Source organism: Pituophis catenifer, unplaced genomic scaffold (assembly GCF_029215685.1).
Source record: "Pituophis catenifer annectens isolate HBS135680 unplaced genomic scaffold, rPitCat1.0.hap2 SCAF_1, whole genome shotgun sequence".
NCBI classification, from domain to species: Eukaryota; Metazoa; Chordata; class Lepidosauria; order Squamata; family Colubridae; genus Pituophis; species Pituophis catenifer.
Window position 1 is genome coordinate 273408010 of NW_027256881.1, and position 12632 is coordinate 273420641.

The 12632-nt window shown below is 38.6% G+C and overlaps 1 protein-coding gene across 1 annotated transcript in view; it reads left to right on the forward strand.

Annotated features, from left to right (window-relative positions):
• CD82 (CD82 molecule) overlaps positions 1–7269 on the forward strand; it is an 81180-nt gene extending 73911 nt beyond the window's left edge. The window contains exons 7-9 of the mRNA XM_070936056.1: positions 1065–1253; positions 3180–3263; positions 5279–7269. Coding sequence (XP_070792157.1) covers positions 1065–1253; positions 3180–3263; positions 5279–5356 — 351 coding nt within the window. The 3' untranslated portion in view covers positions 5357–7269. The remainder of the gene's footprint in view (positions 1–1064; positions 1254–3179; positions 3264–5278) is intronic.
• The last annotated feature ends 5363 nt before the right edge of the window (positions 7270–12632 follow it).

The following is a 12632-nucleotide window of genomic DNA, read 5'->3' on the forward strand; positions in this document are numbered from 1 at the left end:
GGGGGAAAAAACTCAACCCACTCCTGCTTATTTTTCTAGCGTGACAAGTAGAATCATATTAAATCTCTAAAAGAGGGACATTTTGTTGGCATTTTGTAAATTGTACAGATTGAAATAAATTCTCTAGAATTAATAGAGATGCATTTGACATGGCAGTGTAAATATAGGGATCCTGCAGATATTAACTTTTGATATATTTTGCCTTTAATGTGACTAAGCGGTAAGGAGGAGGATTCTGCTTTTATGTGACTTGCTACTATTTTTTTTTCTCCTTAAAATTTATTCCAAACTCACAAAATAGCTAACTTCATTTTATCTATCAAATCAATTAACGTGGCATTTGCTGCTTGAGTTTTACTATCTTAGATTGTAAAGGGAAGTGAGTGTTGCTATATTAAAGCGAAGGTGTGGTTTGTTTTGTTTTGTTTGTCCAATTCTGATTCTTGGCAACTACATGGACAAGTCCATGCAATTTTTGCTAGTGTTTTTTTTTTTAAATAATTGTAAGCTACTCGTAGAATTTTATTAAGCAAGATAGTTCCACTAAAGAAAGTGTAATAGTTAGCAAAAGAGAGAAGCAAAAGAATCCTCTCAAACAAAATGTGTCTTGGTTCCGAGTAATGCTCCCAATTAGTTCAAGACTCGGAGGCTGTTGCTTTTTCAAAGATCTTGTTTATTGGGCACATCATATCGGCAGGTTCAAAAGTCAAGCCAATTCTGGCATAATTAAAAGATAGATACTGGCCACCCCTCTTGTGTCCCAGATCACATTACCCAACCAAGTACGTGATGAGCCTCTTAGTACTCCCATCCTGCCGTTGCTAGGATACGCTGGGTCAGCTTCAAGCTCTCACGAGCCTTATCAGTGTTATAGTCTGGCACTCTGAAAGGAAACATTCTACATTCCACAAATCTCCCTCCTACCCCCCCCCCCCCAAGCATGGCAACTGAAAAACGAAACAAGAAACTTTTATGGCTTCAGTTAGAGTCGTTTCGATAGTTGACAAAATGGCCCTGTGACACTGAACAGGAAGTAACAAGGTGATGTTTTCTTTTAAACATAGTTGCAATGCTGTGGTTGGACTGGGCCAGAAACTTGGAAAAACAACACAGTTCTTCAGGAAAGAAACCAGACACTCTATCCTTGCTCTTGTTTCAATGACTCCTTTAACTCCCTGGCCGAAGTGGGTTTCTGCTCCCTGAATACTTTTTCCAACTCTTCAACAGTGGATGACTGGCCAGTTAAAAAGCAGGTGAGTGCCTCATTTTGGGAAGTTCTGTCTCTTGATTTTTAAAAGAAAAGAGTGGCGTGCATAAGTGCACCACCGTGCCTACCATCCCTGTCCTAATATTCCTTTTTACTTACTCTTTTCATGTATTCAAATTATGTTTATACTTTTACCTGTTATCTTATATATGCTTGACAAAATGAATGAATGAATGAATGAATGAATGAATGATGGCAGCTTTTGTTTATCTGCTTTCTCTTCTTCCCTTCACTCTCATTTTGTTTGGCATTTGGTCTGAAAAGTTTTTGGGAGGAGAATATAAAATCTTGCCTTCTTTTTGATGACTTTTGAGTTGCTCTCAGTTGTCTTCCTGGTTGAAGGCAAAGTGTTGAAAGAGGTATGTGAATGTAATCACGGGCATCTCCTTAACATGATTACAAACTCCCCATTCCCCGTCATTCTCCAAAATAAAAGTCTTGGCGTTGCTGTTATCTTGGCAGTATATTTTGTGAGTTTTCAAGACGCATCCTGATAATGACTTTTTGGTGACAAAATCCTGGAATAGATTTTTATAATATGCAGTTCTTAAGTTTACTTTATTGGCTCCAAAATTTACTTTTTCACTTTGAATATATAAGTGCTGCTTTTTCCTCTAGTGCAGAAGTATTTCTAATGGGTATGGTTCACATTCAGTGTCCAACATCCCTTAGGACTCTAATTGGGTCACAAGTCAGCAGTAAGGAAATAAGATATCCTGGAAAAAATCCTTGTTTGTCAGAGATAGAGAATCCTGGAATAAAGAGAAAATAATAGCTTTCTAATTTATTTTGGCCTTATCCAAAATAGCTGGCCCAGCTGGCTTTCCTTTTGGCGTGGGGCAGGGGGAAGACTCAATAAAAATCCAATTTCCCCCAATAAATGGAGAAAATAAAGGCCCGGTGGTCCAGAGTCCAAAAAGGGGGGTTGGGATCTGTTCATCGGGAGGTCGGAGAGGAAATCGGTCAAAATTTGGGCAGGAGAGAGAGAGAGAGAGAGAGAGAGGAAGGAAGGAAGGAAGGAAGGAAGGAAGGAAGGAAGGAAGGAAGGAAGGAAGGAAGAAAGAAAGAAAGAAAGAAAGAAAGAAAGAAAGAAAGAAAGAAAGAAAGAAAGAAAGAAAGAAAGAAAGAAAGAAAGAAAGAAAGAAAGAAAGAAAGAAAATAACAGCACGGGATAGCTTCAGCCACAAAGAACAGCTGCTGTTATTTTTGCTGAGAGCTTCTAAGCTACACAGCATTCTTTAATAAATACTAACAATAATGAACCATAATATTAAGGATTAAAGGAAAGAGGTGAAATCAGAGGAGAGGGGAAGGAAGGAAGGAAGGAAGGAAGGAAGGAAGGAAGGAAGGAAGGAAGGATGCGATGGCTCTCCAGAGGCTACTTGCACTACACGCCTATCATTCCGGAGTTGTGCTGTTAAAGAAATCCAGTGCCATCAGGGAGAAGTCAAGTTGTGAAAGAGTGATTGAAATTCCTCACATTGAAATTAAGTGATGATAGGTCATAACAGGTTCTCCCTGACACAGTTTCTTGTTATGTGCCGTATAGTTAAAATTTCAGATAAATGTATTTCTCTGCTGTCCAGTTGCCTCTTGCAAGAGAGAGAAAGAGGGAGGGTGGGTGCTGGTGTGGCAAATAATTTAACAGTGGGTTCTCTGCCCTAATGACCAGCTGGGTAGGGATGGCTGGGGTGTGTGTGTGTGTCATGTGACTGGGTGGGAGTGAGTGACATCAAGTCACAGGTTTTGTGACTCCCGGCATTTTCTTTTCTGTGGAAAATGGGTCCAAATAGCTCTTTGAGTGTTTAAGGTTGCTGACCCCTGTTCTAGCTCAATAACATTGTCCTGCTTTGGTAATTATTATCCATAATCTTACAATCCTGGTAAATCAGATGTGGTACGTATCTTCCAGGGATGTATGAAAGGTGTGCAGAATTGGTTACAAGACAACCTTGGCATCATCCTTGGAGTGTGCACGGGGGTTGCGGTCATTGAGGTAGGTGTTCATTTTCCTGCATTTTGTAAACTTTTTTGTTAGTGACTGTTTATAATTACAAACAAAGCAAAATATTCTCTGTAAGTACAGTACATTGGCTCTTTGGCCTATGAATACTTGGTACTTGGTGGAAGTTAATCAATTTTCCTTTTTTATTATTTATTTATTTAATATATAAAATACAAAGAAAAATAGAAATAGGAAATTAGGGGAAGGAAAAAGACAGTGGAAAAGAAAGTGTAAGGTACAAGGGGAAAAAAGGGGGAAGGGGAAGGCGTTGACTTCCGACTCTTTTTAGCACAATACAAGATTAAAAACACTCTAGCCTCAACTTTTTGCTTTTACACATTAGTATATATCTAGCCAATTCTATAACGACAAATCTTTCTGATCAACAAAACAAAAGTCAAAGTTTCATATTTTTTTTCATCACGGACACAAAATCCAGAAGTGATATCCAAGTGAAAAATGTACTTAAATATATTCTCCATAATCAATTTTCCAAAAAGTATGAATTGGTCTTTCTATTCCTTAGTTTTTATTATGTCTTGGCTAAAAGTACATTTATTTTTTTTAAAAAAAATCTAGATCTACCTGATGATTGGAGCCTTTTAAAGAGGATAGCTTTGATTAAAAGTTTTCCTGCCAGCTTCAATTCATTCACACTAGCAATTATTGTTTGTGATTGAAAACAAAGAGGGGAAAGTGAGAGAGAATGCCCCTGAGGGAGATACTACAAACCAGATGTAAATGGATCCAAACCAAAAAACCCAAATATCTGAGGAGATCTGGATATTTGCTCCATCTACAATTCTACATCTTTTTTGTGGCAGTCTCTCAATTAGAATGATCGTTCTTTCTCCCATGGCTGGTTGAGATTTACCTCAGCTTAGCAAGTTTCTGATTTTCATTTTTATTATGTATGAATTCCTATCTGCTGATGCTTCATTTTTGTCCTGACATGTTTCAATATGATGACAAATCATTGATCACGGCAGGCTAAATATGGTTCATTAGCTGCTTCTTACATTTTTATTTGGAACATTTTATTAAATATGTGAAACTAAATGCAGCAGTCCCCTCATTCAGTGACTGTTCAAAGTTACAATGATGCTGAACAAAGGGTACTTACGAGGGGTTCTTATAGTTGTGTTCATTGCAGCATCCGACAATCATGTGGTCACTATTTGTATGCTCAGCAACCTGCATGCAATTACAATGTTGCAATATCAAAATGTGATCACATTTTGTGCCACCTTCCAACAAGCAAAGTCAATGGGGAATCAGGCAGGAGATTGCAGGTGGCAATTTTGTGACTGTGGAATACTGCAACCTCATAGGATTCGCTTAACAACAGCAATGGGGACTACCGGAACTATCGTCATAAATTGGTGCAGTCATGTGATGCCCCATATTATGAATGTATCACTTAGCAATGGAGTTCCCAGTCCCAATGACCGACAGTAAGCAAAAACTAACTGTAGCAAAACTCATTCAAGAATGAAAGTGTTTTTTGCAGTAATGCTAGAAAAATATAGCTCCCTCTCTGGAGGACCTTTTAATTGCAGTTTTGACAGGAGGAGGAGAACCAAAAAGACTGAAAAGGTAAAGGGTGTTGAAATAAAACATGTGGTGGTGCAGTGGTTAGAATGCAGTACTGCAGGCTACTTCTGCTGACTGCCAGCAGTTCGGCAGTTCAATTCTCCCTGGTTCAGGGTTGACCCAGTCTTCCATCCTTCCAAGGTTGGTAAAATGAGGACCCAGATTGTTGGGGGCAATATGCTGACTCTGTAAGCCACTTAGAGAGGGCTTTAAAAGTACTATGAAGCGGTACAGTATATAACTCTAAGTGCTCTTGCTAAAACCAGAAAACACGCTTTGGCTTATTCTTACATTCCATTATATGAATGTGTTTGGTGTAAATCTGAAAAGCTAAATTCTGTCCAGGGATTCCCCATTTCTTTATAAGTGAAAGGACCATCCTTTTCATCCTTCCTTCCTTTTTTCTCTTGCAGTTGCTGGGAATGGTGCTCTCTATCTGCCTCTGCAAGAACATTCACACTGAAGACTACACCAAAGTGCCCAAGTACTGAGAGACTGATGGTCTTGAGAGCTGCCCCAGAACATACAAAATGCCCCTTTCTTAAACTCAGACTGTCTTCATCCCTCTGGTGACAACTCTGCGGTGTTGCTGCAGCTCAATTAGGTTGTGCAGTATTGATGAATTATTTGAGGGACTTGGGCAGTCTCCTTTTATCTCTTGACTTTCTTTTATGAAACAGGCCATTTAAATCTTCTCCTCCTTGTGAGATATCCTGCACCTTTATTGCCAGCACCTCTTCCTCCCTTCCTTTTATCCACATTTGTCGAGTGTGACTAAGCTTAGAGTATTCACATATTCCAATTGTTGCAGCTGTTTGCTATATGTACATAATCCTTATACTGTTCATCGAGGAAGATTTGGAGGGAGGGGGTTCTAGCTGTTGTGGTTTGATATTTTTTTAATCACATGCTTTTAGAAAAACACGCTGTAGAGAGGAGCATCTCTCCTCTAAATAATCGGATGCCTCTATCTTTTTTAGCTTCAGTTCCTCTGATCTATTGAATTGACACCAGACAGATCAAGAATTGGACTGTAAGGCACCAAGCTTAAAATACCACCATTTACCTTTTGAAACAGGAATGTATGATATGGAAAATCTGATATCATTTTTTCTCATTTCTGCCATACTTCTCCCTTTGGGAGTCCATTACATTGGAGTCATTTTAGTGACCGCATCTCCAAGGATGAATCTGTCCTGGCTCTCTGACATCTACTCCTGGTTTGCCAACTTTATTTGAGGTGGTGATGGAGACTATATATATATATATTTCCACTCACATTAGTATGAATCTTCTGTAATTTTGTCTTGTCTTTATTATGGTGAACTTATACAGAATTGATTATTCTTCATGCCAGTAGTGGTAGGGAACACTTTTTCTGGCCTTTAGTTTATATGTACCAAGGAAAGTACATAGCTCTTCTTGCCTCTCTAGTTGGGGATCCTGTGACCTTGGAGTCACTGTTGTTGCCACCAGAACCCATGTTGCAGGAGTCACTGTGAAGAACTTACTGTTGATATTTGTACTGGGAGATGCTTCTCTATACAAAAGCCATGCAAGCATCTATATTCTAAGGTGAATGCAAGGAAACAGCCCAGTTTTGTAAGGGAAATCTCTCCTTCCCAGATTATGGAACAGCTGCTAGTACATAAAACTCTGAAAAAGAAAGTCCAGATTGTGGTCACAGTATCATTAGCATTCTCTCCTGACACCATGGCTCTGGTTTTGCATGGAGAGCTTCTATTTGAGGTGTGCCAAAGAAGGCAACCAGGAAAAGTTAACATGTCCAGAACTACAAGTTCCTTACATTAACAATTATTAATGTATAGATCAAAGCATGAATGCTTCATTCCATCATCTCATGGCACAGAAGGTAGTTTTTGCAAATAGGAAACTTGATCTTTGTCTATTGCGGGAAAATGAAATGGGTCTGAGTTAATTTAGAGACCAAATCTAGTTAAGAGTACCTGCATTCCCATGCTTTCCTACCTTGCAAATATTATAATTTCTTAACTGTAACAAGGGGTGAATTTGATAGATTTTGTGCAGTAAGACAGTTGGATGATTCAGAGTCCATCATTTGAATAATTTCACATTAACATTCTAGCAAACATGGGTCATTTTATTTGAAACAATGGTCCAGGTTGGCTCTACTGCCATCATCCACCAATCGCTGTTTCATTTTTGAATGGATTGTAATGCTAGGCTGTGTATGCATCACTTCATGCTTCATCTGATAAACTTCACTGATAAGGTGTTTATGCGATGGTTCTTGTTCTCTTGGATTCAGCTCTGAATAGAAGAACATTGGAGTCATTTTGGATTTTTTTTTTTGTTTGTTTTTAGAAACCACTTCCAATTGAAACAAATGCATGTACAGATTTAACAAATAATGGGCGGGTATTTCAATAATAAAACATTTGCTTAAAAAAAATTAAAACATTTCTACTTTCATTCTTGTTGTAGTGTCAACCTATCTTTGTTTAGGAGGCTAATGATGCAAATGGGGATCTCCTGCGCTCAGCAGGAATACTTACTTTGATGAGCATTTGTTGAGCAATAGAACTGGATTGGCCACAATAAGTTTTAGCAGCCTGTTTCAAACAATGACTTTTCCCCAATGTTCTTTTATGTGTGGGACCTCCCTACTTTATGTAGTCCTAACCATTGGTGGGATTCAAGTAATTTAACAACCGGTTCTCTGCCCTAATTATTTCTTCCAACAACCAGTTTGCCAAACTGCTCAGAAAGTTAACAACCGGTTCTCCTGAAGTGGTGCGAACTGGCTGAATCCCACCACTGGTCCTAACCTACTTGTGCTAAATAAGAAGAAACAAAAGAAACTTCTGTTGGTCTAGATAAGTTCACAAATACACTTCCCAAAGGAAATGTGATATAGTATATCTCATAAAGTAGAATCACAATTAAAAGGAAAGAAAAAGGATTTGATAACTATCCTGTTTCCCTGAAAATAAGACATCCCCTGATAATAAGCCCAATCGGGCTTTTGAGCACATGCACTAAAATACCCCCCCCGCCCGAATATAAGACCTCCCCAAAAATATTTCACTGCATGCGCAGCTGGTCCCCACCATTTCCTCTGGTAGGGTTAGGGAAACAGAACTGGAAATCAGGTAAGATGGCAAGAGGAGCCCTGTCTTGCTCCACACATCCCAAAATAATAAGACCTCCCCGAAAATAAGGCCAAGCACTTATTTCAGGGTTCAAAAAAAATATAAGAGGATCTTATTTTTGGGGAAACACGGTAGCTTACATTTTTTTCCAAAGGTGCTTTTGCAAGAGGCAACTGGACTTTCTAGTTATTCTTTGAAGATGTTTTGCTTCAGAGCTGAAGAAGCTTCTTGGATGAGAAGCGAAACGTCTTCAAAGAAAAACCAGAAAGTCCAGTTGCCTCTTGAAAAAGCACCTTTGGAACAACCATGATCTGGATGACTAAGAATCTCTATAGACACATTTAGCTAACATTTTCTTTATTATTACTTTTTGCCAAGCTTCTAAAATTGGAATCCACTAGAGGGTGCTGATGCTATATTTAAAAAAAATAATAATAATGAAGTCAATGCAGCTATCCTTAGTCCTAGGAATGTAATGTTTTGGACAGCTTTATATATTGCCTGGAGAATACTTAGAATTCTTGAATTTAGACTATTCATGTTTAGCTTAGATTTTTTTTTTTTACTGTGTCCATAATTTTGTTCAATTCTTTACAACAAATTACTTCTCCCAAATCAAGAAATAAATGACCCCAGAATTCAGACTAATCCTTTTTAAAATTTTTTTTACAGAGTTTCTGTTTAAGTGCCACAATGAATTATCTAAACAGTTTCCTTTTAAATAAAAAAGAGTAAATATATAGAATAATGAGTAAAATATAGAAGTAAAAATATAGAATTTAAATTTACATTTGAATTATGAAAGTTTAATAATACGTAAAGATACATATCATCAAATTTGAGACAACTGAGGTATTTAAGGAGAATTTTAATTACCATTGTTTGGGGCTGCTGCAGTAATATACCCTGCATAAAGGACAGGACTGGATTAAGCTTACTCTCAAGGCCTGGATTCAACATGCAACTTTGTAAGAGAGTGACAATATCTGGGTGAAGGGTAGTAAAGTAAAAATTGCTTTGGATTTCAATTGGTGAGGTGAGGTGAACATTGCTCAACATGGTTTTGTAGAAGCAAAAATAGATAGCATAGGACTTGGTCAGTCCTCAAGACAACCATTCACATCCTTGTCTATTCACTGCCTTATGTAGAACATTAATGCATGCACTCTATGTGGGGCTGCCCTTGAAGACTACTCAAAAACTTCAGCTGGTCCAGAATGCAACAACACAAGCAATGATGGGTTTACCTCATTATGCCCATGTGACAACTCACCTCTACAAGATCCATTGGTTAATGTGTTTTGGGGAGAAATTCAACATGCTGATTATTGTGACCTAGGCTTACTGAGTCATTAAAACACATGAGTAGACCCAAAAACCTCTCATTGCAACAGCTGTGAATTACTTTCATTGACAGCTGAGAACCAATTAGTTGCAATTGGGAGAAGTCCTTCAGGATAATCACCAACCTTTATCTCCTTTGACACGCTGCCAAAGACCATCTTGGCAAAGTCACACGGAGTCCAGAATCAAACAGAGATGCCTACTGGGAACAGAACTAACAATGTTGCTTTCCTGCAAAGTGCCCATATGCCTTTGCTCCTCTTTTAAGCCTTATGGAAGGGGCCAATCATCTCCAGGCCTTACTCCTGATTAACTGTTTGTGCCTTCTGGCAGCTCTGCGCATGCACGCACTAGGAACAGGCTCCTCCTATTCCTCTGCCTCTCTGCTGTCTGACTCTGGAGGCTCCGGAGTCCGCGTATCACTCCCAGATGGCCCTGGCCCCATCTCTGCCTCCAACACAGAGCCCTCATCCAGGCCTTCCTCAGATTCCCCAGTCTCCTCACTATCCGACTCCGCTGCCAGCTCCGCAGATTGCTGGCGGACTACAACAGTTATTACCTTCATGGCACAGGATCAGGTTATTTGACTGACTCACTGTCTCCTATGCTTTCTGTCTGGTATAATCTGGCAGAGCATGCATGCCATATTTCAGGACTCAGGACATTCACCTACGTAGCACACCTGCCCTTTGGAATGAGGTTTCCCCCTTGAGATCCATCTGGCTTCCCCCCGATGGTGCTGAAGAAGATGTTGAAGACCTGACTACTCTCCCAGGCCTTGAGGAAGACTAGATGGGACTCCCCTGGTCATTATATTCTATGTGATGATTGCCTGGAGTGCCATATTCTAATTATTTTGTAGCTCTTTTGGTATATTTGATAAACAGGTTAATTTATTATATTTTTTTATGTTGCTCTATATTTTTGTGAGTCACTCAAGAGTCAAATTTAGGCAGAATGAAAATAGAATTAATATATAAAGGATCTGTTAGAGCCAAGCTCCTTTATTAGTAGGGAAGCTTTCCCTCCCCCTCCCACCTTCTGTCAAGAGGACTGCATCATTCTTGAGTGAAAAGGGAGGGAGATGTAATCTGTATAAAGCTTCATGACAACAGAGATGGGACTAGAACCAAGAATGGGTGGTTCCATTTCCCCTCCTACCCATCCCATTGGATAGTGAGAGGAACCATGTGACAGAAGAATAATGTTGCATGTAGAACTTCTAGGAATGACTTCAAGGGTTTCAATTTAACCAAGAATTGTAGGTTTCTCATCTTGCTGCAAGGATTGAGAAGTTTTCTCCCCCATTCCTCATTTTGTATGCCATCTCCAACAGCAGGTCACCTAAGACTATTCCATTGCAACTGGACTGGTTGGATTGGCACTTTTGTTTCACTGCAGCAACAAAGTCCTACCAGCAAAATAGCAGGAAATTATTGGGTTGAGATGAAATTAGCAAAGTCCTGGATATCTTGCATTGTCTTTAAAATTCCTTTTTTCCTTTTCTTACTCCCGAATCTCTTTTAAGGAACACAGTGCAAGTTTACACCATTTTTGGTGTGCTTAGAGGAAGGAATTTAAAGTAGAGAATACTTACCTGGTCTCCATTGCCCTTTGCTTACAGTGACCATATTTTCCTGGGGGGCGGGCAAACCTGGAAAAGGCAAAAATCTGAAAGAGCTTCATAAGGTTAATTTTTTTAAAAAAAAAATTATTGGGTTTTTTTTTTTTAAAAAAAATTCAAGAACAAAACCAGTAACAAATAATTAAATCTAAAGGACAACGTTCTGAAATACTGTCCTTTATAATAAAAGACATATGATCATTGTGAGTTTCTTCCAAATTAATGTTACTCTGTTTAATTTTTGAACTGGAGTCTCCATTTTCATATAGAATAAAATCTTTTCAATTTAGCTGTAGCAAACAACTGGGTGTCGCTTTATTTCCCCCCAAAAAACTGGGTGTCATTTCATTTTCTCATCCTTCATAAGAATCTTCTAATTACATGAAAATGCCACCAAAACTACACATACATGTAGGTTTCGGCTGTATTAATTCCAATTGATGTCTTGCACAGTCAGCAGTAAGAAACTGAGCTCTCGATATGCACTAATCTGTAACAACTAGACAACATGAGAATTAGTGCTGATTTAGAAGTTACAATGTGTGCCAAAAGCTCATCTCCCAACATTATCCATCTCTAGTGTAACATTAACACTACATTGCACAAATAATACATTTCTCAGACCTAGCCATTACCGTGTTTTCCCAAAAATAAGACCCTGTCTTATATTTTTTTGAACCCTGAAATAAGCGCTTGCCCTTTTGCACTCAAAAGCCCGACTGGGCTTATTATCAGGGGGTGTCTTACTTTGGGGGAAACAGGGTAGTAAATTCTTCCATTTCAACCACTTCCAAAACTAGTGCTGATGGCAATTGTTATTCTGTGCAGGGAAATGTTTATGTACAAACTTTATTACAGCTTTTCTTTCTGTTTCATGTTGTCTGAGGAATAGGATCTATTTTAACTGTCTAGTTTTTTGGTGGGCTTTGGAATGATTTCTCCTTTGGCTCTAATTATAATATAAGCTTAAATTCCTTAAACATGAGCTTGAGTAGGAAGAAAAAGAAAAAATACTATCATTCATTTACTCAGCAATAAACAAGGTGAACATATTGAAAGTTTTCATGAAATTGCACAGCGTTGAGAAAGCAATGGAAATATTTTTTTTCAGCTTTATAGTGGGAGCAGGAAGACAGTAATTTAGCCAAATATCTGGCATTATATTGTCTTCTCTTTAAAAGTTCAAAATAGGTTCTACTTGCCTCATAGTTGCTTTTCTTAGTTGTCTTCTTATGCAATTAAGAGAGCATGTTGACATATTATATCCCTAATTTATTATCCTAATTTTCTCAACTTGTTCACATAAGACACTAAACTATGAACAGAACACATGGTCTGAGATTTGGTAATGGGTTTAGTTAAAATGCTGTTGACCAGTAACTCTGTAAAGCAGGATTGTTCTGCATTGCTGCTTAATGTTGGGTTGAAGGAGTGACGTAAATCCAACTAGTTTGCAAAAGTAGGGTCTGCTTGTGTCTGCCAAAAGCTTATGTCTGCCTCCACACCACCAGTCCAAGCACTGATATTGAGAGCTTGGTCAGGGGAAATAGCTTGTTTGTACATATCCATGTGCATGGAGGATGGTTATATGATCAGGTTATATGATGGTTATATGATTCCACAGAGCAAGTCTAAGGAATGCTTTAAGGCAGAGGTGTCAAACTC